The sequence below is a fragment of the Mobula birostris genome, chromosome 18 (genome assembly GCF_030028105.1).
Source record: "Mobula birostris isolate sMobBir1 chromosome 18, sMobBir1.hap1, whole genome shotgun sequence".
Taxonomy (NCBI): domain Eukaryota; kingdom Metazoa; phylum Chordata; class Chondrichthyes; order Myliobatiformes; family Myliobatidae; genus Mobula; species Mobula birostris.
In genome coordinates, this window is record NC_092387.1 from 56285722 (window position 1) to 56309122 (window position 23401).

Here is a 23401-nt window from a genome sequence, read left to right on the forward strand (position 1 = left end):
GGCACACTGGCCTTCGGCAGTCAAGGCATTGAGTGGAGACAGTATGCTGATGTTAGTGATGTCTCATTTGGAATGTCAGCTTCAGCTTTGCTCACCCTGCTACAGGAAAGATGTCATTAAGTGAGGGAGAGATTGACACGCATATTGTTGCGCCTCGTGGGGCAGAGATATGGAGCGAGGTTGAACAAGTTGGGAGTTTTTTCATTAGACTGTAGGAGATTGAGGGGAGATCTTTAGATGTGTATAAAATTAGAAAGGGTATGCATAAGGTCAATGCTTACAGTCTTTTTCCCAGGGAATCAACAACTAGAGGGCATATGTTATAGTTAAGAGGGGAGAGATGTAATGGGAAAGCGAGGGGTACCTTTATTAGAGACAATAGACAATAGGTGCATTCGGCCCTTCGAGCCAGCACCGCCATTCACTGTGATCATGGCTAATCATCCACTATCAGTATCCAGTTCCTGCCTTATCCCCATAACCTTTGATTCCGCTATCTTTAAGAGCTCTATCCATCTCTTTTTTGAAAGTATCCAGAGACTTGGCCTCCACAGCCTTCTGGGGTAGAGCATTCCATATATCCACCACTCTGGGTGAAAAAGTTTTTCCTCAACTCCATTCTAAATGGCCTACCCCTAATTCTTAAACTGTAGCCTCTGGTTCTGGACTCACCCACCAGCAGGAACATGCTTCCTGCCTGCAGCGTGTCCAATCCCTTAATAATCTTACGTGTTTCAATAAGATCCCTTCTCAGCCTTCTAAATTCCAGAGTATACAAGCCTAGTTGCTCCAATCTTTCGACATATGATAGTCCCGCCATCCCGGGAATTAACCTTGTGAATCTACACTGCCCTCCCTCAATAGCAAGAATGATCTTCCTCAAATTTGGAGACCAAAACTGCACACAGTACTCCAGCTGTGGCCTCACCAGGGCCCGGCCCTGTACAGCTGCAGAAGGACCTCTTTGCTCTTATACTCAATTCCCCTTGTTATGAAGGCCAGCATGCCATTAGTTTTCTTCACTGCCTGCTGTATTTGCATGCTTGTTTTCAGTGACTGATGTACAAGAACACCTAGATCTCGTTGTGCTTCCCCTTTTCCTAACTTGACTCCATTTAGATAATAATCTGCCTTCCTGTTCTTACCACCAAAGTGGATAACTTCACATTTATCCACATTAAACTGCATCTGCCCAATCACCCAGCCTGTCCAAGTCACCCTGCATTCTTATAACATCCTCCTCACATTTCACACTGCCACCCAGCTTTGTGTCATCGGCAAATTTGCTAATGTTACTTTTAATTCCCTCATCTAAATCATTAATATATATTGTAAACAGCTGCGGTCCCAGCACTGAACCCTGCAGTACCCCGCTGGTCACCGTCTGTCATTCCGAAAGGGACCCGTTAGTCGCTACTCTTTGTTTTCTGTCAGCCAGCCAATTTTCAATCCATGTCAGTACTCCGCACCCAATACCATGTGCCCTAATTTTGCCCACTAATCTCCTATGTGGGACTTTATCAAAGGCTTTCTGAAAGTCCAGGTACACCACATCCACTGGCTTTCCCTTGTCCATTTTCATAGTTACATCCTCAAAAAATTCCAGAAGATTAGTCAAGCACGATTTCCCTTTAGTAAATCCATGCTGACTCGGACCAATCCTGTTACTACTATCTAGATCTGTCGTAATTTCACCTTTTATAATTGACTCCAGCATCTTTCCCACCACCGACGTCAGGCTAACTGGTCTATAATTCCCTGTTTTCTCTCTTCCTCCCATCTTGAAGAGAGGGACAACATTAGTCACCCTCCAATCCACAGGAACTGATCCTGAATCTATAGAACATTGGAAAATGATTACCAATGTGTCCACGATTTCTAAAGCCACCTCCTTATGTACCCTGGGATGCAGACCATCAGGTCCCGGGGACTTATCAGCCTTCAGACCCAACAGCCTATCCAACACCACATTATATGGAATACGCTGTCAGAGGAAGTCGTTGAAACAAGTACTTGGATATATAGGTCAAACTTAGACAAATAGGACTAGCATAGATGGGAATCTTGGAGCAAAAGGTCTGTCCCGTTCTGTATATCTCTGTGACACTGTCCATGCTGACCACGAAGTTCCAACCTGTAGTAATCCCATTTACCAGCGTTTAGTCCTTAGCCTCTTCGTGTGGAAGATAGGGTGTCGGCAGAGGCAGGTGGTCTTACAACTTTTCAGGTGTCTCTCCCACTCTGCTGGGTTATTAGCATCCCTCCCTCTTCCACTCACTCTCCTGTCCCACTCCCTCACCCCCACCCATCCTCTCTCTCCTTCTTCCAGTTCTTCTCTCTCTTTCTCTCTCCCCCACCCAGTCTCTCCCTCCCTTTCCCACTCTCTCTCCACCCCCCACCTACTCTCTCCTTCTCATTCTCTCTCCCTCACCTGCTTCCTCTTCCTCACCTACTCTCTCCCTCTTCCCCATCCATTCTCTCCCTCTCTCATTCTCTCTCCTCCACCCACTCTCTCTCTCACCCACTGTTTCTCCCCCACCCACTCTCTCTCTCCCTCTCCCACACCCACTCTCTCTCTCCCTCTCCCACACCCACTCTCTCTCTCCCTCTCCCACACCCACTCTCTTTCCCTCCACCCACTCCCTCTCTCCCCCACCCACTCCCTCTCTCCCTCTCCCACACCCACTCTCTCTCTCCTTCTCCCACACCCACACTCTCTCTCCCTCTCCCACACCCACTCTCTCTTTCCCCCCACCCACTCCCTCTCTCCCTCTCCCCCCCCCACTCTCTCTCTCCCCCCCACCCACTCTCTCTCTCCCCCCACCCACTCTCTCTCTCCCCCCACCCACTCCCTCTCTCCCCCCACCCACTATCTCTTTCTCCCCACCCACTCCCTGTCCCTCACCTTTACCACTGGTCATTCTGTATTGACTTTGCAAGGTTATTTTTCACACCTGGTTCAAGCAGTTTCACAACTGTGTTGACCGGATGCAGCTGTACTGTTCTTTGATCTTTTAGATAATCCCTCTAATCCCTCTCTTTGTTTCCATTGATCCTTCATACTTTTGGGACTGTTTATCTGACCGTCTATATTGGACCTTCCCACCCCCATCTTGAAGCAGAGATAAGCATGTGTAACAAGAGGGATCGGCTTCCAGAAATGCTCCATTAGCACCTGGGGTACAATGATATAGGGGCTCAGTTACTGGACTTAGCATCCTACACTGTTGATCTAGCAATATGAGTTCAAACCCAGCCTGGACAGCTGAGGATTTTAAATATTTCTGAAGCTAACTTGGAATCTAGAATTCGAACATACAGGACAGGAACAGATCTCTTGGCTCATGATATCAGTACTGACCTTCATGCCAGTTTTAATAAAATTTCTTCTCGCCTATTCCTTGCATTTTTATATATTGGCATTGCAACTATTATCACAAGTACCAAGATACGGTGAAAAACTTGCCTTCTACACTGTTCATACACATCAAATCATTACACAATGCTTTGAAGTAAAATAATAAGAATGCAGAATAAGCCACAGAATGGAACAGCTACATGTGTCTATCGAACAGCCTCTTAAAGGTCACTATCTGCTTCACCACCCCCCCCCCCCCGACAGTCTGTTCTGGACAGCCACCACTCTGTGTAAAAAAAGCCGCCCCACATATCTCCTTTAAACTTCACTCCTCTCACCCTAAAGCTGTGCCCTCACGTACTGGACATGTTTACCTTGGTAAAAAGATTCAGACTATCTCCCTTACAGCACGGTGCTCTTAGAGCTTGGAGCTTTCCGGAGTTTGGCATTCAATTCCAGTGCCGTCTCTGTACATCCTGCCCGTGGAATGTGTGAGTTTTCTCTGGGTCCTCCAGGTTCCTGCCGCAATCCAAAGACGTACCGGGAAGGTTCATTGGTCGTTGATCAGATCCCACTTGGAGTACTGTGCTCAGTTCTGGTCACCTCACTACAGGAAGGATGTGGATACTATAGAGAGAGTGCAGAGGAGATTTACAAGGATGCTGCCTGGATTGGAGGGCGTACCTTATGAGAATGGGTTGAGTGAATTTGGCCTTTTCTCTTTGGAGCGACGGAGGATGAGAGGTGACCTGATAGAGGTGTATAAGATGATGAGAGGCGTTGATCACGTGGATAGTCAGAGGCTTTTTCCCAGGGCTGAAATGGCTAACATGAATGGGCATTGTTTTAAGGTGCTTGGAAATAGGTACCAAGAGAATGTTAGGAGTATGTTTCTCACACAGAGAGTGGCGGGTGCATGGAATGCACTGCCAGTGATGGTGGTGGAAGTAGATACAATAGGGTCTTTTAAGAGCCTCTTGGGTAGATACATGGAGCTTAGAAAAATAGAGGGCTATGTGGTAGGGAAATTCTAGGCAGTCTCTAGAGTCGGTTACATGGTCTGCACAACATTGTGGGCCGAAGGGCCTGTAATGTGCTGCAGATTTCTATGTTCTATGTTCTGACTTGTCCCAAGATTAGGTTAGGGTTAATTAGGTTTGTTGGGGTGGTGTGGCTCAAAGGGGCAGAAGGGCCGTACTCCATGCTGCACCACTAAATAATAAATATATACATGGATGATCTTCTATCACACCTCCCTCAGCCTGACACTTCAGAGAAAGCAACCCAAGTTTCTCCAGCCTCTCCTTATTGCTCATACCTTCTAATCTCGGCAGCATCCTGGTGAAGTTCTGCATCCTCTCCATGAACTTCCTGTAGTGGGCTGACCAGAACTGCACACAAACTTCAAAGTGCAGCCTGACCAAAGTTTTATACAACTGCAGTGTGACTTCCTAGCTCTTATGCTCAGTGGCCCGAGCGATACAGGCAACCTTCCCTTACGCCCTCTTTGCCAGTCACCCGTCTGAACTTCAGAGGTTATCTACTGTCCATAAATGGTCTGACATCCCTCGGGAAGGAGGGTGTCTTGTTCGCACTCTGCTTTCGCCTGCTCTGAGGTGGCTGTGGAGGTCAGTGTGGGAACAGCAGACACTGCTACACCTGGGGAAGGGAGTGCCTCGTGGAATGGTCAGGTCGGTAGTGGGGAGGCGGTGCCTTTTTTCCAGTGTTCACATGGGATTTCCATGCCCCCTCTTCAAGGTTCTCAGTGTCATTGTGAATACCCCTTCTCCGTGTTGTGTGGTCAAGAGTTCCCAGGAACTGATGGAACAGTTACACATTCTCAAGGAGGCTTTGAGAGTTTAGATTTTTTTTCTTTTTGACATGACAAAGCTTGCAGTAGAGTTTCCACTTGCAGATTCTGATATCAGGCATGCGAATGGCATGGACGACCCAGAGTGGCTGGGAACACAGTGTTGGAGTTACTGGTCTGAAAGAGGGCACTGCTGTATTTGATTGCTTCTCTGCCAGTGGATTTGGAGGGTCCTGCAGAGACATTGTCAGTGGTATGTTCAGAATTGATTTATTATTGTACCAAGGTACAATGAAAAGCCAGACTTGCTTACTGTTCATACAGATCAAACCATTCATCATCATCATCATCAGGTGCTGTGCCCAGTTTGAGCTTTGACTGCCATGGCCCACACACTGCTGTTTCAGACCATTACATTGTCCATTGAGATAAAACAAGGGGTAAAACAATAACAGAATGTAGAATAAAGGGTAACGGCTACAGAGAGAGTGCAGTGCAGGTAGACATTTTGGTGCAAGATCATAATGAGGTACGTCTTGAGGTTAAGAATCCAACTTATCCTGCTAGGGAACCATTTAATAGTCCTATTATAATGGAGGTAGATGCTGTCCATGAGCCTGGTGATCCATGCTTTCCACTTGGATAGTCCAGCTCTCAGAAGCATCTGGGAGGGACAGAGATCACAGTTGTCCATTGTCCATGGATTGGCCGTCAGGTCTGAGATGTTGATCCTCAGGCAGCCAAAGGTTGTGTTGGTGTACTGACAGTGGTGGTGAATTTCATCATTGATAGCTGCCTTGCATGAGAGGTGAATCTGGGAATAGGAAAAGTGCTCTGTGTACTCCAGGGTCATGTACTGTTAGAAGTAGAGTGTCAGGTTGGTAAACATGGACCATACAAAAAAATGAAAAGTCTTTATTTTCCATTATCTCATATGCTTCAATGAACAAGTCAGTCATCACTTGAGGCTCAGACTCTCTGGCTAAAGAAATTTGTCCTCATCTTTGTCCTAAATTGATATCCCTGCATTCTGAGGCTGTGTCCTGTGGTCCAAGGCTCTCCCACTATAGGTAACGTCTCCACATCCACTCTATCTAGGCCTTTCAATATTAAGTTGATTTTAATGAAATCCCCCTCCTTATTCTTCTAAACCCCAGTGAGCACTGCCCCAAAGCCTCAAATGCCCATTGTCAAGTGCGTAAATGCAATGCGCGACAGGTGCAACTCGCAGCTATATCACAGGTATGTAGGTTCAGACAACACACAGTACAGAGATTATATAAATATTACCAGACCATGAAGAAAATGCCTGTTCAAAACAGGATATTAATGCAAAAGAACCAATCTGAATAAAATCCATGTTTACAAGAGCTAGTCCATAGTGCTTTTCTACTGAGTAGGGCAATTTATTTCCAGAGTTTTCAGTACTTTTCCATTAGCACACTAATATTCTTCAGAATTAGATCCATCTTAGGCCTGGTTTCTGGGATAGGAGAGGATATATGGGAAAGCAACTCCTCCCCACAAAGTCTTCCATCGTTTGGGGCTCAGCTCTCTGGAGAAAGCTTTTGGTCATCTGTCTGTGGAGTAACAGTGCTGCCCACCCGCCAATGTCTGTGGGCTATCAAGTTAGGCGCGGAAGAAAATGTAACCAATCACACAAGCTGTCTATTGGATAATAGCCAATCATGTGTGTAGTGAAAGCTAGCCAATCACATGAGCTGAGCAATGGTGGGTAGTGTGTTAGAGAGTTGTCTGTAATACTTGGTCTGTAAAAGGAGGATGGTCTGTCATGTGAGCTGTGTATGGGATATGACCAATCACAAACAGTTTGTTAAAGGGCTGTCTATAATTCGTGGGCTGTGTAAGAAAGTGGCCTATCACGTGAGCTATGTTATGGAGGATATCCAAAGACGTGAGTTCTGTAAACAATCATGAGAGGTTTTTGATGAAGGCTAACCAATCACATGAGCTCTTTAATAAAGAATAACCAATCACATGAACGCTGTAACAGGGAATAGCCACACATGAGCTCTGTAATACCAATCACATGAGAGCTGTAATGGGGAATAGCCAATCACTTGAGCCTTGTAATGGAGGATGGCCAATCACATGAGCGCTGTGATAGGGAAAGCCAGTCATATTAGACCTATAATGGAAGATAACCAGTCACATGATTTCTCTAATGGGGAAAAAGCCAATCTTGTGAGCCCTCTAATGGAGAAAAGCCAATGACGTGGGCACTTTAATGGAAATAGCCAATCACGTGAGCTCTGTAATTGAGGACAGTAAATCACGTGAGCTCTGTAATTGAGGATAGTCGATCATGTGAGCTCTGTAATGGAAATAGCCAATTACGTGAGCTCTGTAATTGAGGATAGCCAATCACGTGAGCCCAGTAATGGAAATAGCCAATCATGTGAGCTCTGTAATTGAGGATAGCCATTCTCAGGAACTGTGCCGCCTGATTTGACCTTCACCTCTTTTCTGTCTCCCTCCTCTCCGTATCCAGAGGATGTCACAGCTACCTGCTCCCTCACCCCGAGCCGCGTCCACATCCCATTGGCTCTGGGGGGCCACCATTCCGCCGCACAGGCCATCACCCTGGAGCAGCTGAGGGAGAAGCTGGAGAGCGGGGAGCCCCCGGAGAAAAAGCTGGCACGGTACTCAGAGGAGCAGCAGCGTCTGATGCAGCAGGCCCTGCAGCAGAACCTGTTCGCCATGGCAACTCACATGCCCATGAGCATCAAGATCAACGGGAAAGGTGAGACCCCCTGCTTCAGGCTCGTTGGACACCCAGGGGTAGCATATCGCTCTACGGAGCAAGTGACCCGGGTTCAATCCCCACTATTGTCTGTAAGGAGTTTGTATGTTGTCCCCATGACTGCGTGGGTTTCTTCCAGGCGCTCTGGTTTTCTCCCACAGTCCATCGACGTAAGGGTAAGGGTTACTGGGTTGAGTGAGTGCGTGCTATGTTCCTGCCACTTGCAGACTGCCTAGCACAATCTTTGGACTGTGTTGGTCATTGACACAAATAACACCTTTCACTGTACACACGTTTCAGTCGACATGTGACAAATAAAGCTAATCTTTTTTAATCTCTCACCCCTCCCCAGGGTACTGGGGACGTCGGCTCCTCGGTCCCGTCCGTTGCAGCCTGGACGAGTTGCAACAGACAGTCCGCTGCGGGAACTCGGTGGGTCGAGCAGCGTCCGTTCGGGGGGAAAGGGAACTGTCGACGTTTCAGGTCGAGATGCTGCCTCAGGACCTGAAACGTCGACAATTCCTCGCCACAACAGATGCTGCATGACCTGCTGGTCGTTGGTTGGAAAGGTTCCAGCATCTGCAGTTTGTTAGAACAAAGAAATAGAACAGTATCAAATCAAATTCAAGTTTAATTATCATTCAACCACACGTGAACCTAGCCAAACAAAACAGTGTTCCTCTGGGACCAAGGTGCAAAACACACGGCACATTCAAAAAGCAAGCAAAAAAGCATAGTGACGCAAAAAAAAACTATACATAGCCTTAGTCCCTGAGTGACGTGCTCCGCAAATTGATGGTGCAGTTCCCAGCAGTCCGCAGACAAACACACACAGACACGCAATCCAGCTTGTCACTGATCGAACACCCGGGGCAGCACCAATGGGAGAGGCCAGCCCTCAACCGAGCATGGACGCCACATTACACCGCCTCCAGTGCAGTGTGGGCTTTATTCTTTGGAGTGCAGAAGCATGAAGAGGTGACCTCATCAAGGTGGATAAAATAATGGCAGGCGCAGAGGTGGTGAACGAACTTGCTTTTTCTGTGTTCTAATTCCTTCCCCCACCACGAATGCTGTTAGGCCTGCTGAGTTCCTTCAGCAGATCGTCTCCTGCTCCAAATTCCAGCGTCTGCTGTCTCTCATTTCACTGTCTTGGACTGGGTGGGCAAATAAAAAGCAGATGACTTAGAGATGGACACATGTGAAATGTGAAATGTTAAACACAAGAGATTCTGCATATGCTGGAATGGCTTGAGCAGCACACAGAAAATGCTGGAGGAACTCAGCAAGTCAGGCAGCATCTAGGCAAAGGAATAAATAGTTGATGTTTTGGGCCAAGACCCTTCATCGGAATTGAAAAGGAACGAGGCAGATGCCAGAATATGAAGGTGGCAGGGAGGGAAAGGTGTTCAAGCTGGCGGGTGATGGATGAGACCGGGTGAGGGGGAAGATGGATGGGTGGGGGAGGGAGATGAAGTTTGGAGCTGCAGGGTGATTGGTGGAAGAGAGAATCTGTTAGGGGAGGACAGTGGGAGAGGGGAACCAAAGTAAGGTGAGAAGAAAAGGGGTGAGAGGGGAACGAGAATGGAAAGCGAGGGAAGGTGTGGGGAAGAAATTACCAGACATTAGAGAAATCAATGATCATGCCATGAGCTTGGAGGATACCCAGACTTAATATCTTGCAATATCAGCTGTTTATTCTCCTCCACCAATGCTGCCTGACCTGTTGTTCCTACAGCATTTTATGTGTGTTGCTCTAAATTCTATCAGAGCATTGAGAGCTGTATCAATCACAGTAAATATGGGCCAATATTCTCAAGTAGGCTTTTTCCACTGAGTCTGGGTGGGACTAGAAGAAGAGGCCATAGGTTAAGGGTGAAAGGTGAAAATGGAATAAGATGGATAGTATGGCAGCAAAGCATTCCCACAGAGCCACAAAAGAGCAGACATCAGGAGTTTATACTGAAATAGGAAGACAAAGTTAATATTGCTCCTTGGAGGCACAGAGGTTGCCCACTGGAACTCTGAACCACGCAACCAATGAAGGTCCCAACCTTGGACTTCTCCACTTGAAACTCTGCCTGTGCCCTGAGCTTGCAGTATCCAAGTGATAAAAGTCTACAGACTTATTGCTCTAACAATGCAATAAAAACCTCAACCCTTGGACTACAGCCAACAATAATACAAGCTCTTATTCCCCGTTGAACAACTAACTTACACAGCACCTTGAGTGCCATAAAACAATCTGCCCTGTAGCCCTGCTGTACACTGTAAAACAGAATCACATGCTTACTTTGGCTTTGGGATTTGACCAGACTTAGTCACTGACCTTAGGTCCCCTGACAACCCAGTGGCTTCAGATGCCAGCCTAGTCACAGAATGTAGGCCAGACAGCACTCGCTTCCTTTAACATGATAAGTGACACAAATAAGATTTAAAGTGCATCCACGAAGGAGACCAGGTAATCCTAAATCAGTACAAGCCTCGTGGTTGTAGCTCTGTGGGAGCACTGCTCTGCCTATCTGAGGCTCGTTCAGCTCTTCAAGTGGGATTAAGACGGGTGCCCCAGTAATAGTTAGCGCAACCCTTAAGGCGCCGTGATCACTGGTCGAAGTTCGATTCTCGCCATTGTTTATGTATTCTCCCTGTGAACATGGATTTCTTCTGGGCACTCCGCATTCCGAAGATGTACGGGTTAGGATTAGTAAATTGTGGGCATGCTGTCTTGGTGCTGATACTTGTGGGCTGCCCCTAGCACATCCACAGACTATGTTAATCAATGCAGACGAGGCATTTCATGTAGGTTTCAATGTACGTGTTGCAATTAATATTATTTTATGAGATTGCAGAACTAATTTACAAGACAAACGGGTTATGGATGTTATAGAGTCACATGGTACAGAAACAGGCCCTTCAGCCCATCATTTTCCCATGCCGACTTTCAGATACCAGACAGAAGACTTGGTTCCATGCTAAATTATAGAGAGACACCCACTTACACGGATCCCACGTTAATCCCATTGACGGTGGCCAATTAGCCTAGCAGCCCACGTCTTTAGGATGTAGGATGAAACCAGAGCACCCGGGGTAAGCCACACAGCCACAGAGAGAATGTGGGCAATCCACGCAAACTTTGCTTTCACGTATCAGTTCCAGACTCTGGTCCGTCACACCAGCATTGGCATCCGTGCCGTAGAGTCATAGAGGACTGCGGTCCAGAACAAAGCCCTCTCATCCATCGAGACCCTTCCAAACTGTTATCCTGCCTGATCCCATCGACCCACACCTGGACCGTAGTCCTCCATACCCCTCCCATCCATGTACCATACTTACCCAACTTTACTTAAATGTTGCAATCAAGCCCGTATCCACCACTTCTGCTGGCAGCCTGCTCTTCGCTCACACCACTGTTTGAATGAAGAAGTTCCCCCGCAGGTTCCCCTTAAATATTTCACCTTTCACCCTAAACAACTGACCTCTAGTTGTCGTCTCACCCAACCTCAGTGGAAAAAGCATGCTTGGTTTTTCCTTATCTATAACTGTCATAATTTTGTATACCTCTTGTCAAATCTCCCCTCATTCTCCAACGGTCTGGGCAATTAAGTCCTATGACTTAGTTCCTGAAGTCACAGCAACATCCTTGTGATTTATTTCTGTACTTTTTCAGTCTTATTTTTGTCTTCCCTGTAGGTAGGTGACCGGAATAGCACACAATACTCCAAATGTGGCCTCACCAGCATTTTACACAACTTCTACATAACATCCCAACTCCTGTACTCAGTACTCTCGATTTCTGAAGGCCAGTGTGTCAACTCCCTACGATCCGTAATTTCAAGGAATTATGGATCTGTATTCCCAGATCCCTCTGGTCTACTGCTCCCCTCATGGGCCTACCACTCACTGCATAATTCCTACCCTGGTTTGTCCTCCCTTCACCAATCTAGGCCCTAAGATCCAGAAATTCCCTATTCCTTCTGTTAAATTCACCCTTAAAAGCTATTGCCAAGCAGCTCTAAACGGTTGGCAGACACTCCCACCAAAAGTGCCTCAGGACCCGTTGTTTTGTTTAAAAGCTCTGTGAAAGGGAAGTCATCGTTGTGATGCCGTCCTCCAAAGGGGAGCGAGGGACTGTCCCGAGAGAAGCAGGAGCAGCGAGATTGAGTGGCACAGTCAGTGAGGTTGTTCAAAGCCTGGTGAAGCTTTACTGCCACCCTGTGGAATGTTTGTGAGGTGCAGGTAATTGGTCCTGTCTGCACATGGAAACAGAGACATGGAGAGATACAGAGTCCTTCATCTAAACGCCAGTTTACACTATTCTCTACACATTCCTATCAACTTTACCCCCCCCCCCAAATTCTGCACATTGGGGGTTATTTCCACAGAAACCACAGTATGTGTGCTTGCAACACTGTGTGTCCGACAGAGTGATCAGCAGCACTGGGGCTCCACAGGGGACTGTCTTGTCTCCCTTTCTCTTCACCATTTACACCTCGGACTTCAACTACTGCACAGAGTCTTGTCATCTTCAGAAGTTTTCTGATGACTCTGCCATAGTTGGATGCATCCGCAAGGGAGATGCGGCTGAGTACAAGACTACGGTAGGAAACTTTGTCACACGGTGTGAGCAGAATTATCTGCAGCTTAATGTGAAAAAGACTAACGAGCTGGTGGTGAGCCTGAGGAGGGCTAAGGCACCGGTGACCCCTGTTTCCATCCAGGGGGTCAGTGTGGACATGATGGAGGATTACAAATACCTGGGGATACGAATTGACAATAAACTGGACTGGTCAAAGAACACTGAGGCTGTCTACAAGAAGGGTCAGAGCCGTCTCTATTTCCTGAGGAGACTGAGGTCCTTTAACATCTGTCGCACGATGCTGAGGATGTTCTACGAGTCTGTGGTGGCCAGTGCGATCATGTTTGCTGTTGTGTGCTGGGGCAGCAGGCTGAGGGTAGCAGACACCAACAGAATCAACAGACTCATTCGTAAGGCCAGTGATGTTGTGGAGATGGAACTGGACTGTCTTGACGGTGGTGTCTGAAAAGAGGATGCTGTCCAAGTTGCATGCCATCTTGGACAATGTCTCCCATCCACTACATAATGGACTGGTTGGGCACAGGAGTACATTCAGCCAGAGACTCATTCCACCGAGATGCAACACAGAGTGTCATAGGAAGTCATTCCTGCCTGTGGCCATCAAACTTTACAACTCCTCCCTTGGAGGGTCAGACACCCTGAGCCATTAGGCTGGTCCTGGACTTATTTCCTGGCATAATTTACATATTACTATTTAATTATTTATGGTTTTATTACTATTTAATTATTTATGGTGCAACTGTAACGAAAACCAATTTCCCCCAGGATCAATAAAGTATGACTATGACTACTATTTACAATGGCCAATTACCCTACCAATGTCTTTGAAATGTCTGAGGACTCCAGAGCACCCGGCAGTCACAAGGGTTACGTGAAAACTCAACACGGACAACACCCAAGGTCAGGATTGAACCTGAGTCTCCAACACTGTGAGACAACGGTTCTGAATGCTGCTCCACTCCGCCAGCCCAGAGTTCGTTCACCCTCGCATCCATGGTTTAGCCTGTCTCTGTACGGGGCGAGGGTTGTTTGGATACGGCAAGGCTGGTGTCAGTACTTGCAGTACAAGCTTCTCTACATTAGTGAACAGCTGATACATTGACTGGAAATGAATGTGGGCTATGTGCCTAACATTTGTATGTATGTACATGTACCTGTGTATTTATGGACCCAGAGTCTGTACACAGGATTAAGGATCAACTCTATTCACCATCTACATTTACATGTTTTAGGAATTTGCTGTGCTGTCTTGGTCAGGGGCAGCAAAAGACAACATTAAGTTGTTATAAAGAACAAAGAATTATATTAAAAATGAAGGATTATATACTTAAAAATAAACCTCATAAACTTAGAGGTTAAATTACAGATATGAATAAAGTGCGTAAATACGTATCTACCCCCTGGTAAGCCTCAGGCTCGCTCAGCTCGCTTTCGTCTAGGGGGAGCAGCCTTCAGCCCCGTCAAACTGGATAATCGAGTTTGCGTGGATGCTGTGTGATGTACCCCCACCCTGCCAAATAACAGACAATACACCATATGCGATTAAATGATTACAATTTATAGATCTTACTGGAACTATGTAATGAATAGAGATAAAATATAAAAGGAAAGTAAAAGGCGCCAAACTTACCAAAGTTCAACCACTTCGTGCCCAACAATTGGAGCTCAATTAACGGAGTCTTCTTTCCACCATTCAATCCCCTCCGACCACCTCGACCCACCGCCTGGGACCAACCACGGTGGTCGACCAGTTTGTCCTCGTCTCCTCTCCTCGCTGAAGACCCTGGGCCTCAGACTCCCGCTCGGGGTCCGTCCCGTCGACCAGCTTATAGCATCGCATCTCTTCTCCCTGTCCCCATAGCGCCTTCTGCCCCAAAACAATAGCTTACAGACACACAAGAAAATAACATCTATCCCAATTGGCTCATTCTCTCTTATCAATAATATAAGCCAAACAAGCAGAGAGAGAGAGAACTCCTTACATTGCAGTTATTATTACAGAAAAGCCATTTTTATTATAACATAACAAAGAAGCTATTTTGTTAGCATTCGCAGTAACATAAAAGAAGAAACCCCTTACACGTAGATACCAGCATGTATTTACAATGTAAACAGTATTATAAAAAGTGGTTTAAGGTGTTTACAGTGCAGTGTTGGGGGGTAACGGGTAGAAGGGGATGGTGGGGAGCTAACTAGAATGTTTGATCAGATTAACTGCCCGGGGGAAGAAACTTTTAAAATGGTGTGGTCTTTGTTTTAATCACTCTATTATGCTTTCCGGAAGGGGGCTTTTGGAAAATACAATTTGCAGGTGGGTAATGTCCTCAATGATTTTTCCTCCCTGATTCTTTGCCCCGGATACATGCAAGTCTTGCAGTGATGGTAGGCTACTGGCCTGACCACTCCTGTCATTTCTGTCTTATCACACAGGGCAGACCTGACTTCACTTGTGCTCCCTGCCTTGGTTATGTGTTACTGTCCTAGACTGCCAGCGAAGAGTTGCCCTGCGAGGTCTTTGATGTGAAGAACGGTTGAGTTCGATCATCAGTCTAAACCTCATCACTGTGCCCTCAGCGTTGGCGGCAAAATTGTTGGTCTGGGAAGCACCAAAATGTCAAAATGTCAGGGTAACCAGTCTGTGGAGGAGGGGTCAGGGGTTACGTGCTCAGTAACATCTTTACAGGATGTCACTGCCAAGACCAGCGTTTATTGCCCAGTCCTGATTGCCGTTGAGCCTGTGGTGGTGAGCTTCCTCCTTTTACCACAGCAGTACTTCTGGTGAAGGTGCTCCCACAGCCCCATTGGGAAGGGGGTTCCAGCATTTAGACCCAGTGACAGTGGAGGCACCTGGAGGTGGTAGTGTTTTTTTTTCATTTAGTTATCGACTGATTGATTGATAAGCACGGTAACAGGCCTTTCCGGCCTAACGAGCCCACGCCGCCCAATTACACACGTAACCAATTAACCTAACCGGTACGTCTTTGGAATGTGAGAGGAATAGGGAGCACCTGGAGGGGACCCATGTGGGCACGGGGAGAACGTACAAACTCCTTACAAGCAGTGGCGGAATTGAACCCAAATCGCTGCGCCATAATGGTGTTACACCAACCACTGCATTACCGTGCTGCCCAATCTTGGACTTGCTGCTGTCCTTCCTGTGCTGAAGGTCAAGGATCTGAGAGGTGCTGTGGGTGAGTAACTGCAGGGTAACGCAGCAGGTCGAGCCGCTAGCTGACAGCTTCGGTGACCCGGGACGTGATTGCTGCCGGTGATGAACTTTGCACGCTCGCCTTGCTCCCTGATCGATGGAGGTGGCCGGGGAATTGATGAGGTGCGAAGGAATATCAGCGGGGAATGGCATTGCTCTGTGAGCCACTTCACGTGTAGAGTTCGCACGCTATCCCTGTGACCTGGTGGGTTTCCCAGCATGCTCTAGTTTCCAGTGAGTTCCATGATTTCCTCCGGGTGCTCCAGCTTCCTCCCACATCCCAGTGTGTGGGGACGTTACTGCTCTAAGTTGAGGCCAGTGTATAGAGCGGGGTAGGATCTGGGGGCAGTGAAAATGGCAAAAGTGAGACCTGTCACTGGATTACTGTGAGGGACTGGTCGATAGTGGGTGCTGGGCTGCTGGGAATGTTTTTGTGCTGTTAAACAATCTGCTGGAGGAACTCAGTGGGCTGAGCAGCATCTGTGGGAGGAAAGGAATTGTTGGCTCTTCGGGTCGAAACCCCGACCAAGGACTGAGAGTGGAGAGGAGGCAAGACGGCGGGCATAAAGGGGAGAGGTGGTGGGTGGGGGTGAGAAAGGAGTTGTTTTATACTAGTGCATCATGACATCCACGCTCTGTATAGTCAGTGCCTGGGTCTATGAAGGCAATCGTACCCAGTGCCTTCTCCACCACCCTATCCACCCACATGTGCTCTAACCAATGTGCTGTGTGATTCCTTCTACAGATGATCGACAGGAGCTGGCCTTGAACTTGTCAACAAACGGCATCAGCAGCATCAACATGTCTATTGAGATTAACGGCACTCTCTACACAGGTAGGCACCTTCTCTTCCTGATCCCGACCAGACAGGCCTCCTGATGCTGAAAGAATGAGCATGTTCATTAATAAATTGTTGATTATTCTGAGGACCCTCATCACCCAGGTCATGCCTTGTTCTCACTGCTACCATCGGGAAGGAGGTACAGGAGTCTGAAGGTACGCACTCACCAATTCAGGGACAGCTTCTTCCCCTCTGCCATCTGATTTCTGAATGGACATTGAACCCATGAACATTACCTCACTACTTTGTTATTTTTGTACTACTTATTTAATTTAACTATATATCTACTGTAATTCACATTTTTTCTATTATTATGTATTGCATTGTACCACTGCCACAAGGACAACAAATTTCACGACCTGTGCCGATGATATTAAACCTGATCCTGATTCTGAATTTGGATTTCCAAACAAAATGCCTGTTTTTATTTAAATTGCACATCCAGGGAGCAGAGCATTTGTTATAGATACGGGAAAATTCCCACTCCTGATAATCTTCTGTGGGTTAGCGCTGCTGCAGGGAGACTGACATTTGAGTTTATACGTTGGGATGGAAGGTTTTTACGTCGTGACACAATTGGTGTCCATCCCAGCAATTCACCATTTTCTGCTGTCTCAGAATGGAAGCAGGATCTCTGTCCCCTGGTTAGAGCATTCTTGCCCGTCAATGAAATGGGTATCTCTTTCTTCTAAACTGTCAGTGACAGCCAACGAAGAACCAGGTTCAAGAAAAACTAAAAATAAAAAGGGCAGCTTTATTTTATCTAAAATGATTTTCAAGAATATTACCGGGACTCAATGGGATGGGTTATAGGATGAGATTGGGCAGGCTAGGACATCATACTTGGAAGTGTGTGTCCTAAGTTAGTCCTGAGATCTCAGAGTAATATTAAGATAAGATCAGCTCTATTTGTCACATGTACGTTGAAATATACCATGTATAAAGCTATGAATGGGGTTTAGGTGGGGTGAATGCATACAGTCTTTTTCTTAAGGTTGGGGAATCAGGAACTAGAGGACATAGTTCTGAGGTGAGAAGGGAGAAATTTATGAGGAAGCTGATGGGTAATTTTTTACACAAAGGGTGGTATGTGTGTGGAATGAGCTGTCAAAGGAAGTGGTTGGGACAGGTGCACTAACTACATTTAGTAGCTATTTTGCCAGGTACAGGGATAGGATGGGTTTCAAGCAATGTGAGTAGAACACAGGTAAATGGGACTAGTATAGTTGAGCATGGGCAGGTTGGGCCGAAGGGCCTGTTTCCGTGCAGAATGACTCTGTGACTCCATTTTTATTGCTCTGGGTCCAGGAGTCTTGGATTTTAATCCTGGAGGCTCTCGGCAGACCTGGAGATTTGGTAGCACTGGAAACCTGGGGGAGTTCCTTTAGGATGCATTTTATTCCTGGGGAAACTCTCTGGGGACCTTACAGGGTGAGAATCAACTCTGGTACTTTCAGACAAATCAGTGAGAAAACCTCCCTGAGACATGGTGTGGGGAGGCTCAAGAGAAAGAAGCCAGACTGATCTCAAAAACTCCCTTATGATTTGGAGAAACTGTATGGGTACAGGCCATTCGGCCCAACCGGTCTCTGCTGTATAGCGACCATTTTCCGCCTCTATTCCTCCTCTAACCAGATTGATGTTGTGCTGTTTCTTTCCTCCCCATGTGACTCCAAGGATCACACTCTCGTCTCTGAGTCAGAGGCATCGATAGAATTCTTTTCTAAGCGTAGAAATATTGAATACTAGAGGACACACATTTAATATCAGAGAGGTAACGTTTAAAGGAAATGTGCTGTGATTATTTTTTCACACAGAGAGTGGTGGGTGCCTGGAATAGACTGCCAGGGTTACTGGCGGAAGTAGGCACAATAGAGGCATTTAAGAAGCTGTTAGATAGACACAGGAATACGCAGGGAGTGGACAAGACTACAAAAAGTAGTGGGCACAGCCCACTCCATCAAGGCAAAGCCTTGCCCACCATTGAGCACATCTATGTGGAGTGCTGCCACAAAGAAGCAGCATCCATCATCAAGGACCCCCACCATCCAGACCACGCTCTCTTCTCACTGCTACCATCAGACAGGAGGTCCCACACCACCAGGTTCAAGAAGTTATTAGATTAGATTATGAGACCACTCAGTCCTCTTTTATTGTCATTTTGAAATGCATATATGCATTAACAAATGATCCAATGTTTCTCCGATGTGATATCACAAAAAAACAAGACAGACCAAAGACTAACACTGACAAAACCACATAATTATGACATATAGTTACAGCAGTGCAAAACAATACCATAATTTGATGAAGAACAGTCCATGGGCACAGTAAAAAAAATACTCAAAGTCCCGAGTCGATCAACTCCCGAGTCCCCGATAGCAGGCGGCAAAAGGGAGAAACTCCCTGCCATAAACCTCCAGGCACCATCAACTTGCTGATACCTTGGAAGCAGCCGACCCTGAGTCCATCCGTCCGAAAATTCTGAGCTTCCGATACAGCCTCCCGAGCGCCATCCTCTGCTGAGCGCCTTCGACCTCTCTCCGGCCGCTGAAACACGCAAAGCTGAAGATTTCGGGGCCTTCAGCTCCAGAGATTCCGGTTACCACACAGTAGCAGCGGTAGCAAAGCAGACATTTCAGAAGTTTTCCAGATGTTCCACTATGCACTCACATCTGTCTCCATCAAATCAGGATTGCGCACGGTCCCCTACTTGGCAGATGACAGATGTCACCGGAGAGGCTGCCATCTTCTTCCCGTTTTACCCTACAATCATCACCTCTTGAACCAGCATGAATAACTTCACTCACCTCAACAATGAATAGACTCACTTTCAGGGACTCTATAGCTCATATTCTCAGTATTAATTTATATTTTTCATTATTTGCTTTCATTGGTTGTTTGTCAGTTTATTTTTGTATGGTTTTCCACCAATTCTATTGTATTTCTTTATTGTCCTGAACAAGGATCTCAAGGCTGTATATGGTAACACATACACATAGTTTGATAACAAATTTGCCTCTGACTTTTTGACTTTTGGATATAGTTCGTGTTCAGGCAGAAGAGATTTAGTCTAAGTTGACACAAAGATTGAGGGCCAGTTCCTCTCATGCACTGTTCAGTCTTCTTGCATAATTGTGGTAGACTAAAAACAAACTCTTTTCCTCTTTCAGGAGTCCTGTTTGCCCAGCGACCCACCGTCCATGTAATTGCTGGACCCAGCAGTAGTACTCCTGCCTCGCAGAGTACCACCAGTCCTACCTCCGTCAAGGGCCCTGCCTCAGCTGAGCCCTCCACCAGCGGCTCCCCCTGAGGGCGGGCATCCGATCGCTGCGTCAGGAAAAGGACTCGTCTCGATTGTATTTTTCTAAAATCTTAAGAAGGCAGGGAATTTAAGAAAGAAAATGAGAATTGCAGAAACAAAGGAGAGAGAAAAAAAAAGAAAAACCAAGCCAGTAAATGATTGCACAGATCTTTCCAGCTCAAGGAACCTACAAGACTATTAATTTTAGAATATATTGCCCATCTCCTGGCTGTCAAAACCTGGTGTTGCCTTCGGGGTCAGAGGGCAAGAGTTAATTGGACCTGGGTGTGCAGATGTAACTTCCTGACCTCAGACCTGTAAAACCATTATCAGTTCCTCGGCCTGGTTTTCTAATGGGAATAGTTTATGCCAATTTGTCACCCTGCCCCTGCATCCTTGGGTTGTGGTTGGGCCACAGCGCCAACACTGGTGGGAAGCTGTAAGTGCAGTGTGACACCTGTATATAGGCTGTCCCCTTTATAAAGAACTGATAATAGTAACAGCTGACTGGAAATGCGTGCACACTCAAGAATATTAATATATTATTATACAAATATGCAGCCCAGTGATATGAGTGATTCACAATGTGACAGTCTATCCTTTGTTGGCTACAGATTCAAAAAGGAGGCAGTCCCAGGTGAGAATGAGTCTCATGAGCTATGGTCAATTCCTTAAGAACTGTGAGTAGCGCCAAGTTTTTTGTGTGCTTATAATATATTCATTGTGATGGGAGTCACCATGAGGACACAAGAGACGGCAAGTGCTAGAGTCTGGAGCAACAAGCAATCTGCTGGAGTATCTCAGCAGGTCGGACATCGTCCGAGGGAGGAGACGTATCCGCAATGACCGGAAATGTCGACAGCTTCTTCCTTCTCACAGATGCTGCTCGACCTGCTGAGTTCCTCCAGCAGATTCTTACTTTGAGGGTGATGGTTTAAGAACACTAACTCTTAAAGGGTGTCGAGCCTTGGCTGGGAGGGGGGAGGGGAGGGGCTGTGGGCTTCAGTGCCCCACACTTACCAGATCCAGTCTTGCCCACGGCTTCCAACTGCAGCTCAGTGCATGGTGCTTTTGCTTCAGAGTCATAGCTGCAAGCCCCACCCCAGAGACTTCAGTAGAAAAGTCTAGGTGGGCCCCCTAGTGCGGTACCAAGAAACGGCTGCCCTGTCAACAGTGCGATCTTTCAACCAAAGCCCTGTCAGTTGGTCATCGAAGATCCCACGACCTTATTGTGATGAGAAGGGGGAGGGCAGGCTGCTTCCTGGTTCCCTGGCCCACACATGTCAACGTCAGCCAAACAGATAATCTGGCCACCGTCACATAGATCCTCGTGGGAGCTTGCTGTGCATAAAAATGGCAGCTGAACTTCTACTGTTACAGCAGTGAGCGCTACTCACAAGGAATGCCAGGGGTCATCCTGAGGTCAGGGCCATGGAAATCAAGGGCTTTGGTGCCCACTACATTAGGGATCCAGAAGAGGACCAACGCTAACAGTTTGCACCCCCTTCCCGGACTAGCCCTCCTGTGGCAGGAGGAGTGCGGGAGGCTTATAGGCCAGCTATGGGTCCCCCGTGGATCCAGGCACCTATCTGCCCAGGATCATCTGAACCAGTGCACTTAATGCTGATCTAATGCAGGAGTTACGGCGTGTTTCTTTGAAGTTTATTTTACTGGGTTGGGGTGCAGAGGAGTGGAGAAGGTCGATGAGCAGAGAGTGTGTTTGAATCGAATTGTAGGGGATATCCCATCGAGTGAGTATTGGTGTCAGAGATGCAGGGGTGAAATATGTACTTGGAGTGTGTACGGTGAAAGTGTTGTGAGACCACCCCCCCCCCCCAACTTCCCCACCTTCTCTTATTTTAATCGTGATGTGGCACTTATCGTTAAAAAAAAGTTGCATTCTGCAGTAATTCCTGCTACAGGAATGATCTCAGGTTGGGGCAGGGCAGTGCCTGGGGCAGTTACGTGACCCCTAGCAGCAGACACTGAGTTAGACAGCCCGAGTTCACGTGGATCCGGGGTGGGGTGGGGGTCCATGGAGTTACACTGGCCACCATGGCAAAATTTTGCAGGGAGGCAGCTCAAGGAAAATAATCTCAATCCAGTCAGATACCGAAAGTAAATAAGACAATTAATAATGCGTATTAAATTCCTCTCCCAATTGCATCCTTGGTTCAGGTTTGGAGCCTCAGTAGGATTGGCCAGTGGAAGGAACCGGTCAATAATTTCCATCAATTGCTTCCCTATTCTTAACTTAAACTTGATGGATTTACTTCCAGTACTCCCCCTTGCTGAGAGAGCCCCGACAGACAGCAACTGAATGTCTATACGATTTGTTAATGCACTTCAAAAGTACTTGATTGCTGGCAAGGTGCTTTGACAGCCTGAAGTTGTGAAAGGTGCTAGCAAAATGCAGGGCTCTTTCATCAAAAAGTCATGGGCGGGGTGGGAGGAAGAACGTAAATCAGAACCTAATAAGGTTGTCCTTGTTTGTACATCCATCACAATCCCAGCACATTCCGCGGCTTTAATTTGGTGCTAGTTGGGATGGCATAAGCCGACAGATGGAATACCCGACACAGGGAGGAGTTACTGGATGCGGTGATCCAGCACGAGCAGCCTGCAGATGAGCAGGTCTGTCAGTGTGGCGCAGTCACAGTGTGGATCGTGGCATCACCTTCCACTACATCGGAGTGAGTGTGTGTGTGTGGCTGATGTATGTCAATGTGCATATATGAACATATCGTGTGTGTATGCAAAGCATACATATGCTTTTTCCATGGTATATGCAGTGTGTGTGTGTGTGTTGTGCATTTGTATGCACGCATGGTGTGTCTGTGTTGTGTCTGGTGTGTATATATACACAGGATCTGCTTGTGTGTATGAAGTGTGTGCATGCATACACAATATGTGTGTGTATGGATGCAGAATATATGTATTTTGTCTCTGTGGTATATGCAGTGTGTGTGGGAGGGGAGGGGCCTGTGCCAGTGTTGAGGGTGAGTGGTTTACCACAGGTAATTTCCAACAGGTATTACCGGTGTGCTTGGTGTACCTCAGCTAATATCTAACAGGTATTACGGGTGTGCATGGTGTACCTCAGCTCATATCCAACAGGTATTACAGGTGTGCATGGTGTACCTCAGCTAATACCCAACAGGTATTACGGGTGTGCATGGTGTACCTCAGCTAGTATCCAACAGGTACTGATTCCTGTTTCTCATGGCTTCCTCCCTCCCTCACCCTAGACCAGTGGTGACTCCAGACCCCTGGACTTCCCACCTTACACGACCAACAGGACAGGTGGACCTTTGTCACCCTCTATAGTGTTTGTACAAGAGTCCGTGAAGTAATGTCACTGTTTCAGTAAGTCAGTAAGAGGAAAAGGCAACACACATCAAAGTTGCTGGTGAACGCAGCAGGCCAGGCAACATCTCTCGGAAGAGGTACAGTCGACGTTTCAGGCCGAGACCCATCCTGTTTGACAACTAGCCAGGTGGCAGTAGCTGGGAACTCTAC

General features: G+C 47.0%; 1 protein-coding gene across 2 annotated transcripts in view; it reads left to right on the forward strand.

The window, feature by feature from the left end:
- Window positions 1–20801, forward strand: part of LOC140211854 (AT-rich interactive domain-containing protein 3B-like) — a 250075-nt gene extending 229274 nt beyond the window's left edge. For both annotated transcript variants that reach the window (XM_072282029.1, XM_072282030.1), the window contains 3 exons: window positions 7681–7932; window positions 16483–16572; window positions 19752–20801. In XM_072282029.1, coding sequence (XP_072138130.1) covers window positions 7681–7932; window positions 16483–16572; window positions 19752–19891 — 482 coding nt within the window. In that variant the 3' untranslated portion in view covers window positions 19892–20801. The remainder of the gene's footprint in view (window positions 1–7680; window positions 7933–16482; window positions 16573–19751) is intronic.
- Window positions 20802–23401: the final 2600 nt, after the last annotated feature.